At 39.4% G+C, this 21,097-nt stretch overlaps 2 protein-coding genes across 14 annotated transcripts in view; one reads left to right on the top strand and one right to left on the bottom strand.

Annotated features, from left to right (window-relative positions):
- lrrc46 (leucine rich repeat containing 46) overlaps positions 1–21,097 on the top strand; it is a 39,652-nt gene that overhangs the window by 3,162 nt on the left and 15,393 nt on the right. The window contains exons 3-9 of one of the 5 annotated variants that reach the window (XR_009999769.1): positions 25–133; positions 690–736; positions 2,484–2,593; positions 3,733–3,802; positions 4,365–4,546; positions 6,072–6,403; positions 15,186–15,350. Coding sequence is in view for 4 of the 5 variants with exons in the window: in XM_008113438.3 (XP_008111645.2) it covers positions 25–133; positions 690–736; positions 2,484–2,593; positions 3,733–3,802; positions 4,365–4,546; positions 6,072–6,394 (841 nt within the window). In the remaining variant the exon portion in view is untranslated. Of the gene's footprint in view, positions 1–24; positions 134–689; positions 737–2,483; positions 2,594–3,732; positions 3,803–4,364; positions 4,547–6,071; positions 7,053–15,185; positions 15,351–21,097 lie in introns of those variants that run through there. The other 4 variants (XM_008113438.3, XM_008113439.3, XM_008113441.3 and 1 more) reach the window with 4 other exon arrangements.
- On the bottom strand, positions 91–19,010 carry scrn2 (secernin 2). 9 transcript variants are annotated; one of them, XR_009999768.1, is made up of 10 exons: positions 18,881–19,010; positions 16,788–17,011; positions 15,178–15,359; positions 13,418–13,617; positions 11,385–11,600; positions 9,622–9,787; positions 8,673–8,853; positions 7,924–8,095; positions 484–588; positions 91–203 (listed from the first exon to the last, which is right to left on the bottom strand). XR_009999768.1 is itself a non-coding variant. In XM_062957745.1 (9 exons), exons 1-8 carry the CDS (start codon positions 18,882–18,884, stop codon positions 7,937–7,939), a joined length of 1,332 nt encoding a protein of 443 aa, XP_062813815.1. In that variant the 5' UTR covers positions 18,885–19,010; the 3' UTR covers positions 91–588; positions 7,924–7,936. The 9 variants fall into 9 exon arrangements, 8 of the variants coding, with proteins under 8 accessions (XP_062813815.1, XP_062813816.1, XP_016850097.1 ...); XM_062957745.1 differs by having other exon boundaries at positions 91–588; XM_062957746.1 differs by lacking the exons at positions 91–203; positions 484–588 and adding an exon at positions 720–1,189.

Raw genomic sequence — 21,097 nt, 5'->3', positions numbered from 1 at the left:
TGTAAAACGTGTCTCCTGTTCCAGATCCCAAGCTTTGAGTTCTCTTGAGATCCTCCGGCTTGACAGGGAGAGAATTAGCCATATCACAGATTTGGAAGGTTTAGAACAGATCCACAGCATTTATTTGCAACAGGTAACAGGTTCCATTTTGTTCTTCAGTATTGTGTTTCTACATTTCTGATATCAAAGGTCTAATCTCCTTGCTGGAAATGAAAATGCACAGTAAAATAATAGATTAATTAGGACACACCATAGTCAACAAGCTTTCAAATTCTTCAGACGTCTGCAAGAGGCTGGATAGTAAGTGAGGATGAGGAGGGGAATGAAGCAGGTGGTGCTAAGGCTGTAAATTTTTCATTCAAGATGGAATGTGGACTCAACTATTGCCTCTCTGTCCCTGAATCATAAACCTAAATTGATAGCTGCAGCATCTAGCAGTAACTATGGGCTAAATTACATACTATTAAATATGTAGCATGTTACCTGAGTCTCAATGCCTTTTCACCATGTTGGACTATGACTCTAGAGACCAGGATTCGACCATTAAACCCATTGAGTGATCTTGGGTAAGTTGCAATCTCTCAGCCTCTGAAAAAGGGAATGATAAATCTCTTCTGAACAAATTTTAACAAGAAAGCCCTTTGAGATCCATAAAACCCAAAGCTGACTCACATTAATTTCATTTTTAGAACCAAATAAAGAAAATTGAAAACCTCAGCTGCCTTCCTAACTTGAAGTAAGTGATATTTATTGTTTTTACAACATGAATCAAATGTTTTCTTTAAAAAAAATGCTTGCAAGAAGTCATTCAAATGTATATGGTTAAAAAATTTCCACCTGTCTCCAAATTACTGGGAATTTAGGATAGTATGGGCAAATGAATGTAAAGCACTGTGTATGGAATACAGAAATGAAGTGTCTTGTTCTCAGATGATAAACCTTACAACGTACATTAAGTGAACAAAATATCCAATTACAAACTTCTTAGAAGCAATGGATTAGCTTTGTTGGAAAGTAAACGTTTTGGTAACACGTGGCTCCACAAATGTTTTTGGAGTATTCCTTATCCATAATTATGCTGTCTGAGGTTGATGGAACTTGCAATCCAACATCTGGTTTGCCATAAATTAATTGCTCCTGGGTTAGATGGACTTTGGTCTGATCCAATAGTGTGGAAGAGTGTAATAGCCTGAGTAGAAAATGAAGGGTAAGGATACTAAGGAGGGATGGTAAGGACTTCATAAAGCTTCTGCTGAAGTCAACCTTGAGGGATAGAAAATGCTTTGATTAACAGAACAGGGAAATCCCTTCAAAGCACTTGAAGCAACATGGCTGAAGTCTCTTGCCCCATCTACAGGGCCATATTAAATCCAGATTATTTGCTTTGAACTGGATTATATGGCAGTGTAGAAGGGGTCAAAGACACCAGAATAGGAGACAATGAAAGAAGTCAGCTAAAGATGAGCCTTTGAAGAACACAAAAAAAACCTGTGAAAAAAAAAAGAGAAAAGAAGCAATGCACTACAAGGATGGGAACCTTTTAGCCCTACAAATACAGTAGACTCTCGCTTATCCAACCTTCACTTATCCAACGTTCTGGATTATCCAACCCAGTTTGCCTCCCACCCAAATCTACAGCTGTTTTTCTAGGCAGCAAGGACTGAACTTTTTACGAATTTAACTTCCAACAATGGTGTTACTGTAAGTTCATTTTATGCAATTCTGTCTTTATTTGTAGTCAATTTTTAGTAGTCAATATTTTTGTAGTCAATGTTTCCAATACATTGCAATGTTTTGGTGCTAAATTCATAAATACAGTAATTACTGCATAACATTACCATACATTGAACTGCCTTTTCTGTCGATTTGTTGTAAAACATAATGTTTTGGTGCTTAATTTATAAAATCCCCTCCATCTGCAGATAGAGGTTCATATTATTGAATACTCCTCTAAACAAACAGAAAATTATTTCAGGTAAAAAACTGGCATGCCACAGAAAACACTAGATTAGAATCCTTCACTTAAACCTGCAAAGTCTGCTATCTGGATGAAACTTTTTTACCAGTAGGAACTGGGCCATTCTCGGGGACATAAAAGGTTGGATAGTGAGGAGTGGAAAATCACAGTTGCATGACCTAAATGAAAGAGGTAATTTCACTATCTTCCTTTTCAAAATTGGATCATACCTTTTTCACATATTGAGATATAAACACTTTTCAAGGACATCCATCAAATTCTCTTCTAACTTGACTGTAGTACATCATTATTTCTGTTGTTTTTTTGGAAGGCAAGAGTTTCCTAGGGCCCTTCCACACTGTCACACAACCCAGAATAAGACAGAAAACCACACAATATCTGCTTTGAACCAGAGTCCACACTGCCATATAACCCAGTTCAATGTGGATTTAATAAAGCTGTTTGGAAGGGGCCTAAATCTTATGAATCTCTCAAATTTGTTTGCTTTCCTATGTAATCATCATAGATTCCTATCATTAGCTGGCAACCAAATCAGCAAAGTGGAAAACCTTCGCACTCTCCTGAAGCTGCAGTTCTTGGATCTTTCCCAGAACTGCATTAAAACTCTAGACATAGGTATGAGTATTCTTACTTTTCAACTGATACTTGGACACAGAATGTTAAGAATAAAAAATAGTGTGTGTGTGTGTGGGGGGGGGGAGCTCACAAGGCAATACCTGGGACTACTCAGCCAGAAAAAAAAATTACCTAGCATTTTGATAGATATTAAGATTAAACTATATCTGCCAATTTTTAACCCAAGCAATTTGACTAACAGAAATAGCAATAAAATGCCTTATGAAACCCTACATCAGGGATGCTGTAACCAGGATTATCATAAATTCTTTTTATTTGCTGTACTCAGCAAAATACAATTCTACCTCTGGCTTCTAATGTTTTTTTCCAGACCTTGCTAATATATTTTAAATCCCTAAATTAGGAACATCTTTCCTGCTTATCATAAGTGTGAGTTTGAGAACTCTGGATGCAAGCTTTTGAATAACCATTGAACTTGCCTCTGAAAGCAGGAGAGACTGATAATGCGACTTATGGGATACAACTCTACACGTTCCAATTAGTACCCATCACATTATAGCATAAGGAATTATCTTGTATTATGCAGAACAAAATCATATCTTGGACTAATATAGCTTCAGGGAGTGTGGTTGAGAGATTCTGGGAATTATAGTCCAGAAATATTTTTTTCTGAGATAGGCTAAATTTACTTTTAGTGTACCTGTGTTTTTGCACTCAGCAAAACATTTAAGTTAAACATTGTATGTCTCTTATAAATAACATCTGCTGAAATAAATGACTGCTATCATGCTTGGTCTAGTAAAATTCCACTCCATTTCAGTAACAGTTCTATAGGTGGCTGTGAGTTTTCTGGACTGTATGGCCATGTTCCAGAATCATTCTCGCCTGACGTTTCGCCCACATGTATGGCAGGCATCCCCAGAGGTTGTGACCTCACAACCGTCTAGAACATGGCCATACAACCCAGAAAACTCACAGCAACCCAGTGATTCCGTCCATGAAAGCCTCAGACAACACAACAGTTCTATAGTTGTATGCTTTGTGTGTCAAAATTGTCCTCTTTTTGTCTCAGATGTCAAGTTTTAATCATTCTACTTTATATCGCTTAAATTATAGTGGCCTGTCTTTATTTATAACTTCATAGCTTCCCTAACTCTTTTTTCTTGCATTCTTTGTAGATGAGCTGCCCCAGAGCCTTGTGGTCCTTGATCTGACAGGAAATAAATGCACAAATCAGAATAGCTATAGGTAAACATAAGCACACACACGTGTGCACATGAACACATGCATGCATACATCCAATTGTCCTGTGTGATCACAACAGTTTCTGTCCACCCATTCATTCCCATACCCTAGAAGTCAATTTTGTATTACAACTCCCAGAATCCCTTAGTGCTCACTGGGGAATTCTGGGAGTTGTAGCACCCTACAATGGGTTGGCAGACCTGCCTCTGTTCTGAGGCCTGCCTGTTGTTGTCAGGTTGGGTAGCACAAAGAAATGGAAGATATGACAGCAGTGTCAAACAACTGAGCTTAATGAAGGATTTTCTGAATCAACCAAGTATTGAAAAAGGAAGCACTTTGAAGGGTAGAACATGGGCTTTACCTTATCCTTTTCTAAAAATTAAGGCCTTGCGTATGCCTCTCAGTTTTTGTTCTTACTTTAGCCCTGTACTTGATTGCCTAACAATTGGCCACTCTTTGAGAATGGTTGCAGGAGGTTCACAGCTTCTCCAGAAATGACCAATTCCTTATTAGAACTACTTTGTGCTTTAGAAATTGATTGCTTTGTTTGACCCCACTCTGTCAGCTCATGCATTCTTGCCATTCCAAGGGAACGTGTGTTGGCAGCCCTGCCCCTTCTGAAAGAACTGGATACCAAGAGCACCCCCAGTTGGAATACTCCTGTTCAAAGCAAGGAAGAAGATAGTTCAGAAGACAGTGACTATGAGGAATGGCCTGGGCTCTCTCGTCCTTTGAGTGCAGAAAAAGGTACCCCAGTTGCAAGCCCAGATTTGGATGGAAAGAAAATGAAAAATCAAGGACCATCAGAATCTGTTATCAGGCTACTAGAGCCAGTTTTACATAATACCTAAAATCATGGACTAATTTAGGAGTAGGGAGTATGTACCAGACACCTAGCACATCCTTTAAATATTGCCTTTTATTTTACTCCAAAATTTTTAGACCAAGATATACTTCAGCCAGGCATGTAGCCAGGGGTGGGGGGCAGCTTGAGGGGCTTCACCCCCCCCCCCCCGAAATTCTCAGGGTGGTCCATGAGAAGGACTTACATTTATTATTTAAACTGTTATATTTATTCATATCATGATCTGATCACCATGCTCAATATATCCCATATGCATGGGGGTATTGGGATAACGATACAAAAGGTTTGCTAGGGTAGATCCTCTCTCACTCAGACTCAGCCCCCCCCCCCCCCCAACCAAAATCCCAGCCCCCTCTGAATCAAAATCCTGGCTATGGGCCTGACTTCAGTGCTCCTCAAAATAGTCCTGGTCCCACTTGATGTCAGTCCCTGATGAGTTTCAAAGGGAAAAATATGGGGGCAATATTGTGCCAATCCCTGGCATAATTGCTAGTCCTCTATATCAGATAACCTGAGAAGCACTGCATAATTCAGAATGTTCCTCCACACATTTTGCCATCACTTATGCCAAAAATGGCCCAGAGAGGCCAAAGAGATAGGGACCCCTTTTTCAAAGTGCTCCCCCCCGCCCACTATGTAGGGTCAAGTGGGCCTGCAAGTCCTCCAGTACTCCAGATATAACTAGTGCAACCGCATGATCTTTGAATTTGTCCATTTTGGACTACAGAGACCCAGGTTCATATTTCTACTTAGCCTTGAGGTTTCCTGAGTGCTTTGAAATGTTGTTCTTGGCCTTGTGTTCTTATCAGGGTAAAATGGGAGGGGGATCTATATATTCTGCCTCAAACTCCTTAGAGAAGACAGAATACTATGCACATTGAAAAAACTTGAGTTTCATTTGAGTCAACAGAGCAACATTTCCAGTGTTACATGATTCAAGTTACAATCCCAAATGTATGGGGTTCCAACAGGAATATCAAAAATTAGAGCTTGAAACAGTGGTTCTTTCAAGCCCTGGAAGAACCCAGAGTAGCTGTCAGAGTGACCGAGGGATTCTGTGAGTGGTCATGCAGAAAAGTAACTCCCAAGTTCTAGGGAGAATACTGTATACATATACTAACATTTTTCTGCTGAACTTTATGTTCATCATGAGCCAGTATACTTTGGACTAATTTGGTTCCACATTAAAGAAACCAACATAGGTTTGGCCAGGATTGTGTGTGCTTTTACAATTAAATAAAATGATTTCACCAATGATGGTTGGCAAGGGATGATGGGAGTTGCAATCCAAGATTATCAGAACCTCACAAGCTCCACCTCTGGAATGGGCAACTCTGCTCTTGTCTAAGAATCATAAGCACCAAAATATGTCAACTGTATATTTTTATTATTGCCTTCTTTTGACAGACTTCTTTGTTGACCTCCATGAGGAGTTCACCAGCCGCTCTGCCCGGAGAAGAGAGGAGGCAGTGAAGGAACATGAGGCCCACCTGGAAGAACTGAAGCAGCAGCAGAAGCTGAGACAGTTAATCTTTGACACAAGTCACGATAGTCCCAAGGCACTGAGCACATCCAAACTGGGACTACCAGTCCTGGAGTACAACATGCTCCAGACCGAGCACCATACAGCTTCAAACCAACACTTAAAAACAGAAAATGCATCATTTTCTACCAGTGCTCCAAAAAAGAAGACTGAGGGAAAAAACCAAACCCAGCTAAAAAACCTTTAAGGAGAGGTGGTAAGTTCAGCTAAAACTGCAAGCAAAAAATAGAACAAACAATAGCATTAAAAAAACTAACCCTTTTCAAACAAACTTTTTATTCTATCACCTTCAAAGAAATAGTGTACATTAAAGATATTCTAGTTGCTATCTGTTTTTTTGAAAGCACACAAGGAACGAAGGGGAAAATATAAAGAAACCGTCGGATAGGGGAAGGCATGGGGCTAGCAAGCTGAGCAGAGGCAACCTCCCCCCCCCCCCAAAAAAAAGCCTTTGCTGAAATTTGAAAGCAGCACTTCAAAGTAAAGAGTAGGGATTGTGAACTCCAGTGCAGATTTCCTCAACCCACTGGGTTTGCTTCTTTCAAGTGAAATGTAGAGCGGCTCCTTGTTCCTGTTGAAATGCTGCACTGCTAATACTGACTGCATGAAAACTGGTTAAAGTTAACAGCTGCTTCACAAAGAACCCAGGAAATGTGCTGTGACAAGTACAACGACACAAAGCAGTCCTTTATTCACAAGACTTCATTGGGAATTATCAGTTATGTAGGTCTGAAAATGATATCTTTCTGTGTTATATTATTTATTATAATCATTTGCTTTGTTGTAAGCCGCCCCAAGTCTCTTCGGGGAGAGGGGGCGTGATATAAATTAAGCTTATTATTGTTGTTATTGTTATTATTATATACCCTTAGAAGGAGATTGCACCAAGCCTAGGCTTATAATCTAATAAACCTTATGGGTTGCCAGCTGCAGGCTAAAAGCCAAGTGGATTCAGGGAGGCTTTTAGATTCTGAATACTAACTCTCTGAAGGCTTGGGAAGGGAACATATATGTCTCTGATTCAAAGATACCTCTGCTCTAATCATCTCAGCAGCAAAGAGCAGGAGATGAGCTTGAAATTCTGGATCACAGTGATAGGACTAGAAGGCAGCAACGTAGACTTCTGAAGTTCTCAGGGCTAGAACAGATCAGTAAGAAGACACTCTTCACAAACATTCTGCTACATCAGATATTATACCTTTAATCTTGCTTGATGGACTATAGGCAGTCTTCTAATATTTTGAATTTTTCGGGCTAAAGTTCACATCCGAATTATAGGCACAGGATTCAGTTATTGTTTTAGAAAATGCAAGCTTCTCCCAGGTTTATTATGCACTTTGGGATCCCATTAAAATGTTCTAAATTGAAGAGAAGTCACATAAACATGATTATTTTATGAATTTCCATAAAAAACAGTAAAATTAATCAAATTCTTTATATTTGGCCATCCAGCCTTTTCTAGAAGGCAGTCAGAATCTCAGCAGCAGCCATTTCTACATCCACAACACAAAGCAGTGAGGTAATCAGTGGGTCCTTCATATCCACTGGGGTTTGATATCTGCTAAAAGACAGAACTATATCAATAGTAAAAAAATTCCATAGGCTGAACATAGGCTAAAACTCCAGCATTTTAGGCTTTCAGACAATAGCAGCAGTGTATTCTCATCCTTCTCACACATGAAATTTTCAGTAGCACAGGATGAAATCTAAACCTACCTGTCGTTATCCATCACTTATATAATTTGAGTTCTGTTTCCACAGAGTTAAAAAAGAGGTCAGCCAGCTCCTGGGGTTTCAGAGTCAGGGATCCAGCCAACAAGTTTTTCATTCTCTCCAGAATCTGCTGCTGAAATTTCTGCATAGCTTCCTGGATTCTTTGGCTTTCATTCTGGGTCAAAGAGGAAGGAGAGAGGACAAAGGACAGCATGCTATATAAAGACCAGGACATTATTGCTTTATTTCCTATTGTTAATACTGACTACAGTTCTTCCATTGAATCAATGGGATTGATCTATGTATTGACTCACCATTCAACAATTCATTTGATGGGTCTACTCTATAGCCACAAAAAATAACACACACACCCTCTGCACTTGATGTCACCGGGGGGCGGGGGGAAACGTCCAAGAATAAACCAAAAAGGCTCCGACAAGTGCAATGGGCTAGAAGAGATGGTTATTTAAATCAGAACTTAATATATTTCTGGGATTACGGCTCTCAAATTCTCCAATCCAACATGGACTGAGGATCTGGGAGAGCAACTCTGTGACCTCCAGATGTTGTCCACCCCAATTTAGTATGTATAGTATCTAAGTTAGAACAGGATTTCCTTTCCCACTATTGATCCGTTGTTCATGTTTATCCAAAATGTGCATTCTTGCAATTTCCACCTACAGCAGTAGCTACAATGGTTAAACCAGGCAGTTTTAAGTTAAGTGTATTGCCCAAAAGTGTAGTGGAGTCACCTGGCCACGACCCATGTTTTCCAAGGCCAACTGGTGCTGTCTGTAGAGATCATGGCGTCGGTCAACCCGGCTCTGAAACCGGGGGTTCTCCTTGATAGGGTCTTTGTCACCAAAGCTTGGCGATTTCACTTGGGGGAAGGAAGGGATGTTGGGAACAAAGATGAAAGGTTTGAAGATAGACCTGCCGAACAAAAGAGAAGTGTGAGATCTATCAATTACAACATGCAAAATCCAGTCAATATTACTGAACTATTTCAATCTTTTTTCAGTCTCTAAAACAAAACTGAGCAGCAGAGAAAATATTTAAATGTAGGTATAAAACCTATAAAAAGTAAAAATACAAAACACTGATTTCCCAAATCTCAGAATGGTGCCCAAAACTTAAGACATAAAAGTACTATAAGACAAAATGATCAATATAGATAAGCCACAAAAAGCAAAAGCAAAAAAGGCTTCCAGAAAAATAAAACACTATTCTTTGTGTTCTAGTTCTAGCACAGTGGTTCTCAACCTATGGGTCTCCTGATGTTTTGGCCTTCAACTCCCAGAAATCCTAACAGCTGGTAAACTGGCTCGGATTTCTGGGAGTTGTGGGCCAAAACATCTGGGGACCCACAGGTTGAGAACCACTGTCTTAGTAGGATGTTTTTTGCTATCACAACTAAAATTAAAGTGTGTGTAACTGAAGTAAAATATTCTTCTGTCAGTGCAATCTCTGGCATCTCCAGGGAGATCTGGAGAAATTCTTGCTTGAAATCTGGGGGAGTTGCTGGCAGTCAGGGTCAATACTGGTCTCGAAGAACCAAAGATCTAGTTCAAGTCAGTTTATGAGGTTTCCAGTGAGATGCCCTCCATTACAAATCTTTTTCTAGGCCAGAGTACAAATTGGAGATGGCTGCAATTGGTTTATGCACATTTGCCATTTGTACTTAAGTAGAAGTTGTTTCACCTGGAAGGATCTGGTGTTGCTGTGATTAGGTGGATGCAAGGCAGGTGAGGATCTTGTGGGAGGATGGATACCATACTTCCGGTGGTGGAGAAACCTTCAGAATCAACACAGATCCCACTGGATTTATCACTCAAGATGGCCATAATGGTCTCTGCAGTGATTTGCCCTACAACAGATCAACCATGAAACATTCTGTGAGATAAGAGCTTAATTGTACTACAGATTTACAATTCAGAAGAGACAGAATACAATGGATGGAGAGTGTTGAGCTCCAAGTGGAGAAATGCAGCCTTTGGTATATGGATTCACAGGATTCAATTAAAAAGTACCTTTGCCCTACAACAAGAAAGAAGGCATGCTGTATGATTGCTAAAGGAGATAGCAAGCTGGTCATTATTGCAAAAAAGGTGCAGTAATTCACATATCCTAAAAAGGTTCTAATACAAGGATGGGCAACATATGGACCACCAGATATTGGAACACAACTCCCATCATCCCTAGTTAGCATAGCCAGTAAGAGGGATTCTGTGACCTGGTGTTCAGCAATGAACTGATTCACACTACATAAATACAGTGCTATTCCTTTTCAGCTTCCATGGCAACATCCTATGGAATCCTGGAGTTAGTTATTTGGATAAGGACTAAAGAACACCAGATAATTTTAAATTGGTCTTATTTTATGTTGAATCAACTTCAACTTCTCACAATCCTACAAATTATAAACTTCCAAATCCCCAGCTATCTTGTTCAAGACTTGCAAACTCTGGGCTGTGGCTTCCTTGAGTTGATGGATCCATCAGTAGTAAGCCCTCTCTTTTTTCCTATTGCCTACCACTTTACCAAGCTTAATTTAACATAACAGCCTTTACTGGCATACATCAACAGAATCACAACAGAATACAGGCATATACAACAAGTCACAGATAAAAAGGAAAGCATAATTAAAAGTTACTAAAGAATAAAATTTGTGACAGTTTCACAAAATAATATAGCAGTGTTGTTCAGAAGATATGGAATTTTACAACACCCTTGCCAATGAGAACACTGTGAAAAAATGGAATTCTTATATTTTCATCGGTAAATTATCATATTTAGAGCAGACCAACAAAATTAGTGAAATGTTTCAACAGAAACCAAGTCACTAAAACAAGAAAAAACCCTTGATTGTTTTTTTCGTGCTGTAAAAGCAGTCCCCAAGTTACAAATGGCTCATAGCTAAGAACAGGGTGAGACAAAAGGAAGTGAGAGAAATCTACCCCTTGGAAGGGAAATTCATTCCTGAAAGAGTTATCATGAGAAAAAAGTGTTTCAATTGAAGCTTTATCACCAATACTTGTTTCAACAACAAGCTACATTTTTCAAAATCCAATTCTCACAGCATCAGGAAGTAAAATCTCTGAACAGGGGCACAGACAGCAAAACAAACATCACAGAGGTGTTAACCCTTCTCTATGCTATCCACATACACACACCTATCTAGCTCTATATATTAGCCTGGAGTTACACTTAAGAACAGAAACTATCTTATCTGTAACTTGGAGACTGTATTTGGCTAAAATATAGAGTCGAGGTATCTTTTCATTGCTATGCTACTGCAAACCACTCAAAAATCTACTCATAGATCCCAAGGTACCCTCCTCCTGTCCTTGTTCCCAGAGACCACCCCAAGCAAAAGACACTTATTCCTTCAGATTCTCCAGTCACCATCATTTCTCCCAGTTTAGTTTCCACTCCCTTTTCCTCCATGCATTTTGAAAACACACCTGAATGTTTGCGCAGGAGTTGCTGGCCAGCACAATATCGAGCTTTGGCTGCCTCCATGCGAACAGGCTGGTGGATGAGCGAAAATACCTCTCTGAAGCTGAATTCCCCCTTGCCACTCCACCATCCCTGCTTTTGCGCATGTTGCCGTAGATCCTTATGTTCAGCAGTAATCTCTGTTCCAATGCTCAGTTGATTGGAGATGTTAAGAGCACCTTCTGCAAAGGAAAAAAAAATCCAGATTTCATTTAACCAGCGTTGGAAATTGGGGAAAGAAAAACTGGAACAATCCCATGACAATCTAGCTAAATGTCTCAGACTTTTATCTTATGATCCAGTTGAATATTCCGTTTCTGCTAAAATCTTAGGGACCTGATCTTGAGGATTAATTCTAGTAATGTGTTTTCCCAGGGCCAGTCCTACCATAGGCAGAGTGAGGAAGCTGCCTTAAACAGTATATTTGGAAGTTGATGACAGGACAAGAAATTGTTAGTTATTTGGTTTATATTGTCAGAGAGATGGAGAAGTGTTTCTGAGATTTCCTGCCTAATATGCTATAAGGTCATAGGTTCAAATCCAGGGAGCGGAATAAGCGCCCGCTGTTAGCCCCAGCTTCTGCCAACCTAGCAGTTCGAAAACATGCAAATGTGAGTAGATCAATAGGTACCGCTCCAGCAGGAACATAATGGTGCTCCATACAGTCATGCCGGCCACATGACCTTGGAGGTGTCTACAGACAACGCCAGCTGTTTGGCTTAGAAATGGAGATGAGCACCAACCCCAGGAGTCAGACACACTTAATGTCAGGAAACCTTTACCTTTACCTATGCTAAAATAATTTGGTGGGTTAAGGCATGCACACTAATGCAAGTGCCATTTGCATCAAAATGTCTTGGACCATGCCTCCATTTTTAACAACAAAACATACCAGCTGTTTTTCCTCCTTTTGGGAAATGCAGACATAACTAAATTGGTTGACAATCACATTGATACCAGATCACTTTGCACCACCTATTGAAACTGGACAAAGTCCAGTCAGATCTCCTTGGCATCCTGTTGCTATTTGGAAACATGTTCAGGAGCTCTTCAGCACTTTTGCTGCTTACATTTCACTTTAGTTTAACATTCAGTCGATTAAGTAGTTCTCAGTATTTTATCTCTTCTATTTTCTAGTAAGGAAACATAAAGGGCAGTGATAGTGGTGTAATAGCATTTGCTGCATTTGCTTGCATCTGCAATATTCAAACAGAAGTGGGACCACAACACTCTCCAGATCTGCAAAGTTCACTCCAATCCCTAAAGAGTAACATCTTTAGGCCCTGAATCTACAGATACATTCTCATCACAAAATTATAATGCTATGGTTCCTCTTTAATTGCAATGGTAACAAAGAATCCTAGAATTTGCAGTTTAGGAGTGGGCTTTTAGAATTCTCAGCCAGAGAGGTCTGATGCCCCACAAACTACAAACCATACAATTGGATACAGTTGTGATTAAAGTGGAAGCACAGCACTATTACTGTGTAGTGAGAAGCTCTACACAGGCATGGATGAACTTTGGCCTTCCAGGTGCTTTGGATTTCAACTTCCAGAACTTACAGCCAGCTTACCGGCTGTTAGGAATTGTGGGAGTTGAAGTCCAAAACACCTGGAGGGCCAAAGTTCACCCATGCCTGCTACTAACCATGCAGAAGCTTCCAATTTTATTGGTGGTCCCTCTCAAGAAGTGGAATTCTCTGCTTAGGGAAGCTAGGATAGCGCCATTCATGTTCTCTTTTGGCAAACATATGCATGCACAACTTTGCCAACGGTGGTTTTTAACCAGTTGGGCCCTATATTTAATTTTTATTGGTAAGATTTAAAATTAAGTTTGACACTGTTGTGATTTTATTGATTTAAACAGATCATAGAATCATAGAGTTAGAAGAGACCACATGACTGTGACAAAGTAATGAAAGAGGAACTACACTGCTAAAAACAATGGAGTGTGAAAGAGCTTCACATCCTTTGCCATAGTTCTTGGTAAACGTGCTTACCTCGAATCCTCTGAGCAGCCCAAAATCGCCCAGCTGTTTCCAAGACCCAGGCTTCCTTGCGATCGGCCAGGAGAAAGGTGTTATGGTAAATGAAAGGGGTCGGCTCCTCCTTGCAGCTTCCCCCTTGGCCATAGCGCTCCAGAAGTGCTGTTATGACCTGGAGGGCTTCATGGGCAGTGCTGCCCCGCTCTAAACCCAACCTGAAATGCATTACTTTTGTTACACATCAATAACCTGGCTATCAAATGCTTAATTCATATCCTAAATTCACTGTAGATTATTAAAAGCTTATGACCTGGAGGGCTTCATGGGCAGTGCTGCCCCGCTCTAAACCCAACCTGAAATGCATTACTTTTGTTACACATCAATAACCTGGCTATCAAATGCTTAATTCATATCCTAAATTCACTGTAGATTATTAAAAGCTAAAAAACAAAAAAGCAAGGGACAATCTGTCTTAGATGTAAGATAAATAAAATTTTCCTTTCTTTTAACATATCCCCTTTCCCCCAGTGATAGACTTAAAACAGCTTACCGTAAATTAAAACAAAGCTAAAATTATACTAACACAAAAGTTTAAAAAACTAAAAACAAACAATTCTATTAAATGTATATCTGAGACTTTTAAAAAATTATCTGAGAGTTTACAAATAGCAACTGACCACTATAAAAATGACAGCCACTACGTAATCACTTTTTGCTAACGTTGCTGTGGAATACAGTAAATTTAGAGGCAGAAAGAGGCTGGAACTCAGAAGTCACAAATAACATAGTGGCATATGATAAGTTTTTTTGTTTGTCTGTATTGACAGTCAAAGCAAAGCATATTTCCAAAGTAACATAACAAATTGAATCAGGGTTGTTGTATGTTTTCCGGGCTGTACGGCCATGTTCCAGAAGTATTCTCTCACATCTCTGAGGATGCCTGCCATAGATGTAGGTGAAACGTCAGGAACGAATACTTCTGGAACATGGCCATACAGCCCGGAAAACATACAACAACCCTGTGTTCCCAGCCATGAAAGCTTTCGACAACACAACAAATTGGATAATTACATTTCACAATTGCAACAAACAAGATTCTCTAATTAATATTCAATGCTACTTTCATATATTATTGTTACAGATATTTTGCCTGAAATTTTTTCATAGTTAATTGGTGCTATTGTATCATTGTATTTACAGTCCCTGTCACTTGGCCCCCTTCTTGTGCTATTTCTATTGAGTGTGTGTATATGTCATAGCCTTTTGTTGCTTAGTTGCTACCTCTAAATATTTTATAAGAATTCTATATAAAGTATGTTTAATGGTTTGTTTGAGATGGAACTCTCCCAAGCCAGAGCCCAACCACACTATGTTGATAAATAAATTTCTAAATTCAACTTGTCATCAGACCCATACATGAACCTTAAATGGTTAAAATAAATCCCCTTCAGTGCTCACTCACTACAATCAAGAACAAGAACGAATTACTGTTCCAAGCTCAGAATGCAACAGGTTAACTCTTCTACAGCTGGACTGTTCCTATCTTGAACCTGTCTATCTTATGGCAGAGGAATTCCAGAAGGGAAGAAGACAGAAGATAGATCAGGAATGGGCAAACGTTGGTCCTTCAGATGTTTTAGACATCAACAGCCTATGGCTATTAGGAATTGTGGGAGCTGAAGTCCAAAAGACCTAGAGGACCAAAGTTTGCCCATGACTGAGATACAGTTTTTGTGGATACATCACCTTCTGGTGCACATCATGTTGTCTCTTACCTGACCAGATCCATGCCCAGCAAGGCTTCCTCCTTCCCGACCGGTTCCTTGGTCCAGACCCCTTCATTGCCGATGCAGACCCCGTGTTCGTTGGCCCCCATCTCGGCTCCCCACAGCCAGGCAGGCCGGCTCAGAATAACTGCATGAGTCCTTTCAACCTGCTCGACCTCAATGTAAGTACACTGGAAAGAAAGTTGGTCTTTGTAAGCAATGATGCATGCCTGCAAAGTGTGTCACCAACATAAAATGTTTGGAAAGCTCCTGGTTAAATAGTCACCATAGTTATTAAACATGTACAGTTTTTGTTATGCTTTTGTTGTGTTTTTCCTGAATGGCAGAAGAGAATTGAACTGGATGGACTTTGAAGTTTCTGCTAATATTATTATTACTATTACTATTATTATTGCTACTACTACTACGAAGGCTGGATGGCTATCTGTTGAGAGTGCTTTGATTGTGCTTTAACTGCATGGCAGAGGGGGACTGTACTGGATGGCATGTTGCTCATGTTTTTTTCAATTAGTTCACACAAACACTCTCTATCCATCTGCTCCTGGCCCAACCCATCTGTCAAATTTTAAAGTGTGGCCCATGTCCAAAAGTTTGCCTATGCCTGATGTATGTGTGTGTATATATACAGTAGAGTCTCACTTATCCAAGCCTCGCTTATCCAAGCTTCTGGATTATCCAAGCCATTTTTGTAGTCAATGTTTTCAATATATAGTGATATTTTGGTGCTAAATTTGTAAATACAGTAATTACAACATAACAATACTGCGTATTGAACTACTTTTTCTGTCAAATTTGTTGTATTACATGATGTTTTGGTGCTTAATTTGTAAAATCATAACCTAATTTGATGTTTAAAAGGCTTTTCCTTAATCCCTCCTTATTATCCAAGATATTCGCTTATCCAAGCTTCTGCCGGCCCTTTTAGCTTGGATAAATGAGACTCTACTGTATATATACATATCCTATATAGATAGATAGATAGATAGATAGATACACACATACATACACACACACACATCTTGGGGCTCCACAAGAAACCTTTGCTTCAAAAAGGGCTCCAGGGCTGAAAAAGTTTCAGAACCCCTGCTATGTATGATCAAGTGTGGTGTGAGTGAGCAGAACCCAATATTGTGGAAAGAAACTACTGAGGGCCTTTCCAGACAGGCCCTATATCCCAGGATCTCATCTCAGCATTTGTTCATCCCAGATTATCTGGCAGTGTGGACTCAGAAAACCTGGGATCAGATCCTGGCATATAGAACCTGTCTGGAAGGGCCCTGAGTAATCTTGGGCAAGTTGGATTCTCTTTCTTAACAGGATGGGAGTGGAAAACATCATCTAAATGAATTTTAGCAAGTGTCCCTTCCACACAGCTGTCTAAAATCCATATTGAACTGGATTACATGGCAGTGTGGACACACATAATCCAGTTCAAAGCAGATCATGTGGATTATCTGCCTTGATATTCTGGGTCATATGGCTGTGTGGAAGGGCCTGCAAAAACAGAATTGACATAAAACTTAACAACAAAATCGTATCGATGGGATTCTCTACTCCTTTTGACTTTATTCCGTCTGATAATTTTGGGCTCTACTCACCTTCACCTCCCCACTTTGGTCCCTTTCCTCATTACATCTCACCTGGACCTTTGTCCCCTTAGCATGGCATTCAGCAGGGAAATAGACAACCTCCTGGACTTCATCCTTTGGCCGGTCTGAATTCTTGCCAAATATCACTTCTCTGGCAGCAGAAGCAGGAGGAAGAGAGACAAAACAGTCGCAAGAGGAGGGTGGCACAGGAGAGCTGAGGTTACCCATTCTATCTACAGGAAATAAATACAAATACACATTTGTAACCTTTTCCAACCCTCTATATTTTAGAGAAGAAAATCCTGTTTTCATGCACCAGCACTCCCCTGATTTTTCCATTATTAAAACATTTTTTAAAAACTGAACACAGAGAGACATATAAAGATTTTATACTATATAAAACACATGTGTGGAGTAATACAAACTAAGTACAAATTACGTTAACATCCATTCTCTAACTAAACCGAGTGGAGTCAAGGCTTGGCTTCCAACCACACAACTGATGGCAATACTGTAGATTCTGCAGTGCAAGATACTGTATTATATCTGTAGGTTATAATGCAGTGCAAGAAATAATTAGGAAATATGTCCAATTGATAATTAGAATGGCTTCAGTTTACAATTTTGGATCATGTGATTGTAATGTTTATACAAGGATGTTTTAATTTGATGTCTTGATATTAAATGTTGCTCATGTCTTACGTTTTAATGGTCTTAATTGTTTCTAACTCATTGCTATATGTTATAATTTAGATATTATGATTTGGTTTTTACATGTATGTTTGCCATTGAATTTTGCCATTATCATGTTGTAAACCGCTTGGAGTCCTCCAGGGGTGAGAAAAGCGTTATATAAATACAGTAAATAAACAAATAAATTCTCAGGCCCCCTTCCACACAGCTGAATAAAATCCCATTCTCTGCTTTGAACTGGAATATATGGCCGTGTGGACTCAGATAGCCCAGTTCAAAGCAGATATTATGGATTATCTGTCTTGATATTCTGGGTTATATGGCTCTGTGGAAGGGCCCCCAGTTAACTGGAACTCACAAGGAACGGGCAAAAATTGAGTAATACTTTAAATTAAAAAATCAAATCAAATTTTAGTATAAATGTCACATTAAGTTACATTTGTCCTTTGTCTTAATTTGCTTTAATTACTGTATTTCAATATTAATATCAAGTCAATATAGTTTCCAGCATGGTATAGTATGGGGCATAATATTAGGTCTACTTTTATAGGGCCCTTGCGCACAGCCATATAACCCAGAATATCAAGGCAGAATAATCCATAATATCTGCTTTGAACTGGGTTATTTGATCCCAGTTCAAAGCAGATAATGTGGGATTTTATATAGCTGTGTGGAAGGGGCCATAGTCTCTCTCAAGTAACCAGAAACTACATATATCTGGCATCTACCCATCCCCATGACTGCTGGTTAACCGAGTCTACTGTATTTGTTCTTTCAACCAACTTCCTCTAATACAAATATCATTTTAGTCCCTCCCCTATACATAATATATTACAAAAACATAGTTTTGTCAAATCACTGCATTTCCAGTCTCTTCCATTACACATAATTATATTGATATTTACCTAGTTGTTTATCCAAAATATCATTTGATTATTTGGATGATTTATATTTGCCACTGTTTTGAAACATGGAACTAACATATGGTTTCCATGTAAAAGTCTCCTTTTATATCTCTCTTTGCTACTCTATGGGCCCTTCTACACTGCCATATAAAATCCAGATTATTTGCTTTGAACTGGATTATAGGGCAGTGTAGACTCATATAATCCGGTTCAAAACAGACAATGTGGATGATCTGCTTTGATAATCTAGATTATATGGCAATGTAGAAGGGGCCATATTCTCATGATCCCGAATATCCTTTGTACATTCTGCAACATGTAGGGCAGGAGTGGACTAAATGCAGCATTCCAGATCCCGGCTGGATTGCAACTCCCATCAGCCCCAGCCAGCATGGTTAATGCCAAGCATGGTGGGAGTTGCAATTTAATGTTTTGTGCTGGGATGTTTACTAACCAGCCTACCCTTTGCAAAATTCATTCCCCCAATCTTTTCCCATTTCTCACCCATATTCACTGCACAGGTTTCCGATTATTATTCCTTCTTTGCGACCCAAATCCTGTGCAACGAATCCAATCACGGCTGCAAAACTTTGCAAAGCTGAAATTCGAGTTGGAGCTGAAACCCGGACTGGATTCTATTTGCAATTTGGCCGGAAGATACCCAAAAATGGACTCTTGGTTGCAATACTAGGAAGGGACGCTAGATGGCGGGCTTGAATAATCTACCAAGCTTACTTTTCCCCATTAAGTACAGAAATACAAACATGAGAACAAGGAGAAACAGATGCAAAAAAAGGAATTACATAAAGCAGAAAAATATCCCCCTGCAATAACAAAAAAGGTTTTATTGATACAGTAGAGTCTCGCTTATCCAACATAAACAGGCCGGCAGAACGTTGGATAAGCAAAAACGTGGGATAATAAGGAGAGATTAAGGAAAAGACTATTAAATGTCAAATTACGTTATGATTTTACAAATTAAGCACCAAGGCATCATGTTTTACAACAAATCGACAAAAAAGCAGTTCAATACACGGTACCATTATGTAGTAATTACTGTATTTACGAATTTAGCACCAAAACATTGCAATGTATTGAGGACGTTGACTACAAAAACATTGACTACTAAAAGGCAGACTGCGTTGGATAACACAGAAAATTGGATGAGCGAAGGTTGAATAAGCGTGACTACCATATATATAAAAACTAGACTACAACAACTAAAAAAAACTAAATCAAAAACAATCAACACTATACAAGTCAAGACTACTAAATAAATACTAAACAATGTGTTGTCGAAGGCTTTCATGGCTGCAATCACTGTGTTGCTGTGAGTTTCCGGGGCTGTATGTCCATGTTTCAAAAGCATTATCTCCTGACGTTTCGCCCACATCTGTGGCAGGCATCCTCAGAGGTTGTGAGTTCCAGACAGGAAACAATCAGGGCCAGCTAACACCTCCCAATAAAAGATTCCCCCAGACAAGAAGCAGCCAGGCCTTGAAGCTGAAAGGCCATTCAATGCTAATCAAAGTGTCCAATTGCAACATTCACATTTGCTTCAGGCAGAATTCTTTCTCTCACCCTGGACATGCCACAGATATATAAACCCCACTTACCTAGTTTCCAACAGGCCTCACAACCTCTGAGGATGCCTGCCATAGATGTGGGTGAAACATCAGGAGAGAATGCTTCTGGAACATGGCCATACAGCCCTGAAAACTCACAGCAACCCAAATACTAAACATATAACAAGAGCTAGTGTAGGAGCCTCACACTCAGTGCGTTGATTTTTACTTCTGACTTTCTACTCCCTTAAGCGGAGAGAGATGGAATTAGTTACTGATGGGAAATGTTGCTGGGATGAAAAAGAAGGTTTTGATTAGAATGTGGCTAAATAGTCTGTATAAATGATGTGAAGATACAATGGGAAGTGCTCTGGTTAATATGGAAGGCATGCGGGAAAACCAAAAGTCAAATTCCAGATTAAAATGATGTGAAATGAGTGGGTTAAACTGCGTCAAGACATCTGGATACAGGACAAAGATGCATAGATTGGAATCTGTGGACAAAGAAATAGAGATATAAATGGTGATATGGTCTTAAAGGGAATATTCTCATAATTGATGCATAATTGATAATGGCTTACAAAATAAATTTGGTTAGATTTTTGGTAAGCGAGTTTGGAGATATGGGGGAAATAATTATCAAGATGCTTTATAAAAGTTAATAAATTAATTTAATTTTTAAGCAGAATAATTATTGGTAGACGAATATGTCTGGGAGAGATAAAGTAGGATATTAATAACAGTAATAATAATGTTAGAATGATTTTTCTTATAAAGAGGGGCTAATTTAATAATACTTAATGGATGAGGCAATTCTCAAATAGTTTACTGGTTAAAATGATTACTAGGATTAGAGATGGGAGCAAGTGATATTTTAAAGGCTATGAAACCCTTGAAACCCTTGGGGAACAAAAGAAGGGAAAGGAAGAAGGAGAATATGGCTATGTGATGTGCGAGCTTTGAGGAATATCAAGACATAGGATATTGAAAGATGATCGTATCAGGATTGTAAACAGAGAAGTGTGAAATAATTTGATATATATATATATATTGGGGGGCGGGGAGGAGGAGTTGCGGTGATCTTTCGGCAGTCCATCGCCCTGATCAGATGCGCCGTTCCGCAATCCCCGAGGTTCGAGTGTGTTTTCCTGAGGGT

This window comes from Anolis carolinensis, chromosome 6, assembly GCF_035594765.1.
Source record: "Anolis carolinensis isolate JA03-04 chromosome 6, rAnoCar3.1.pri, whole genome shotgun sequence".
Taxonomy (NCBI): Eukaryota; Metazoa; Chordata; class Lepidosauria; order Squamata; family Dactyloidae; genus Anolis; species Anolis carolinensis.
Note: the sequence above shows the minus strand (reverse complement) of the source record. Positions and strands in the feature narration are given on the sequence as shown.

What these genes read in the sequence shown, in the direction of transcription:
- scrn2 (XM_062957745.1), bottom strand. An exon ending in CTGGGCATGGATCTGGTCAG is followed by an intron (nt 13,618 to 15,177) that starts GTAAGAGACAAC and finishes AATGCATTTCAG; the next exon opens with GTTGGGTTTAGAGCGGGGCA. An exon ending in GGCTGCTCAGAGGATTCGAG is followed by an intron (nt 11,601 to 13,417) that starts GTAAGCACGTTT and finishes TTTCCTTTGCAG; the next exon opens with AAGGTGCTCTTAACATCTCC.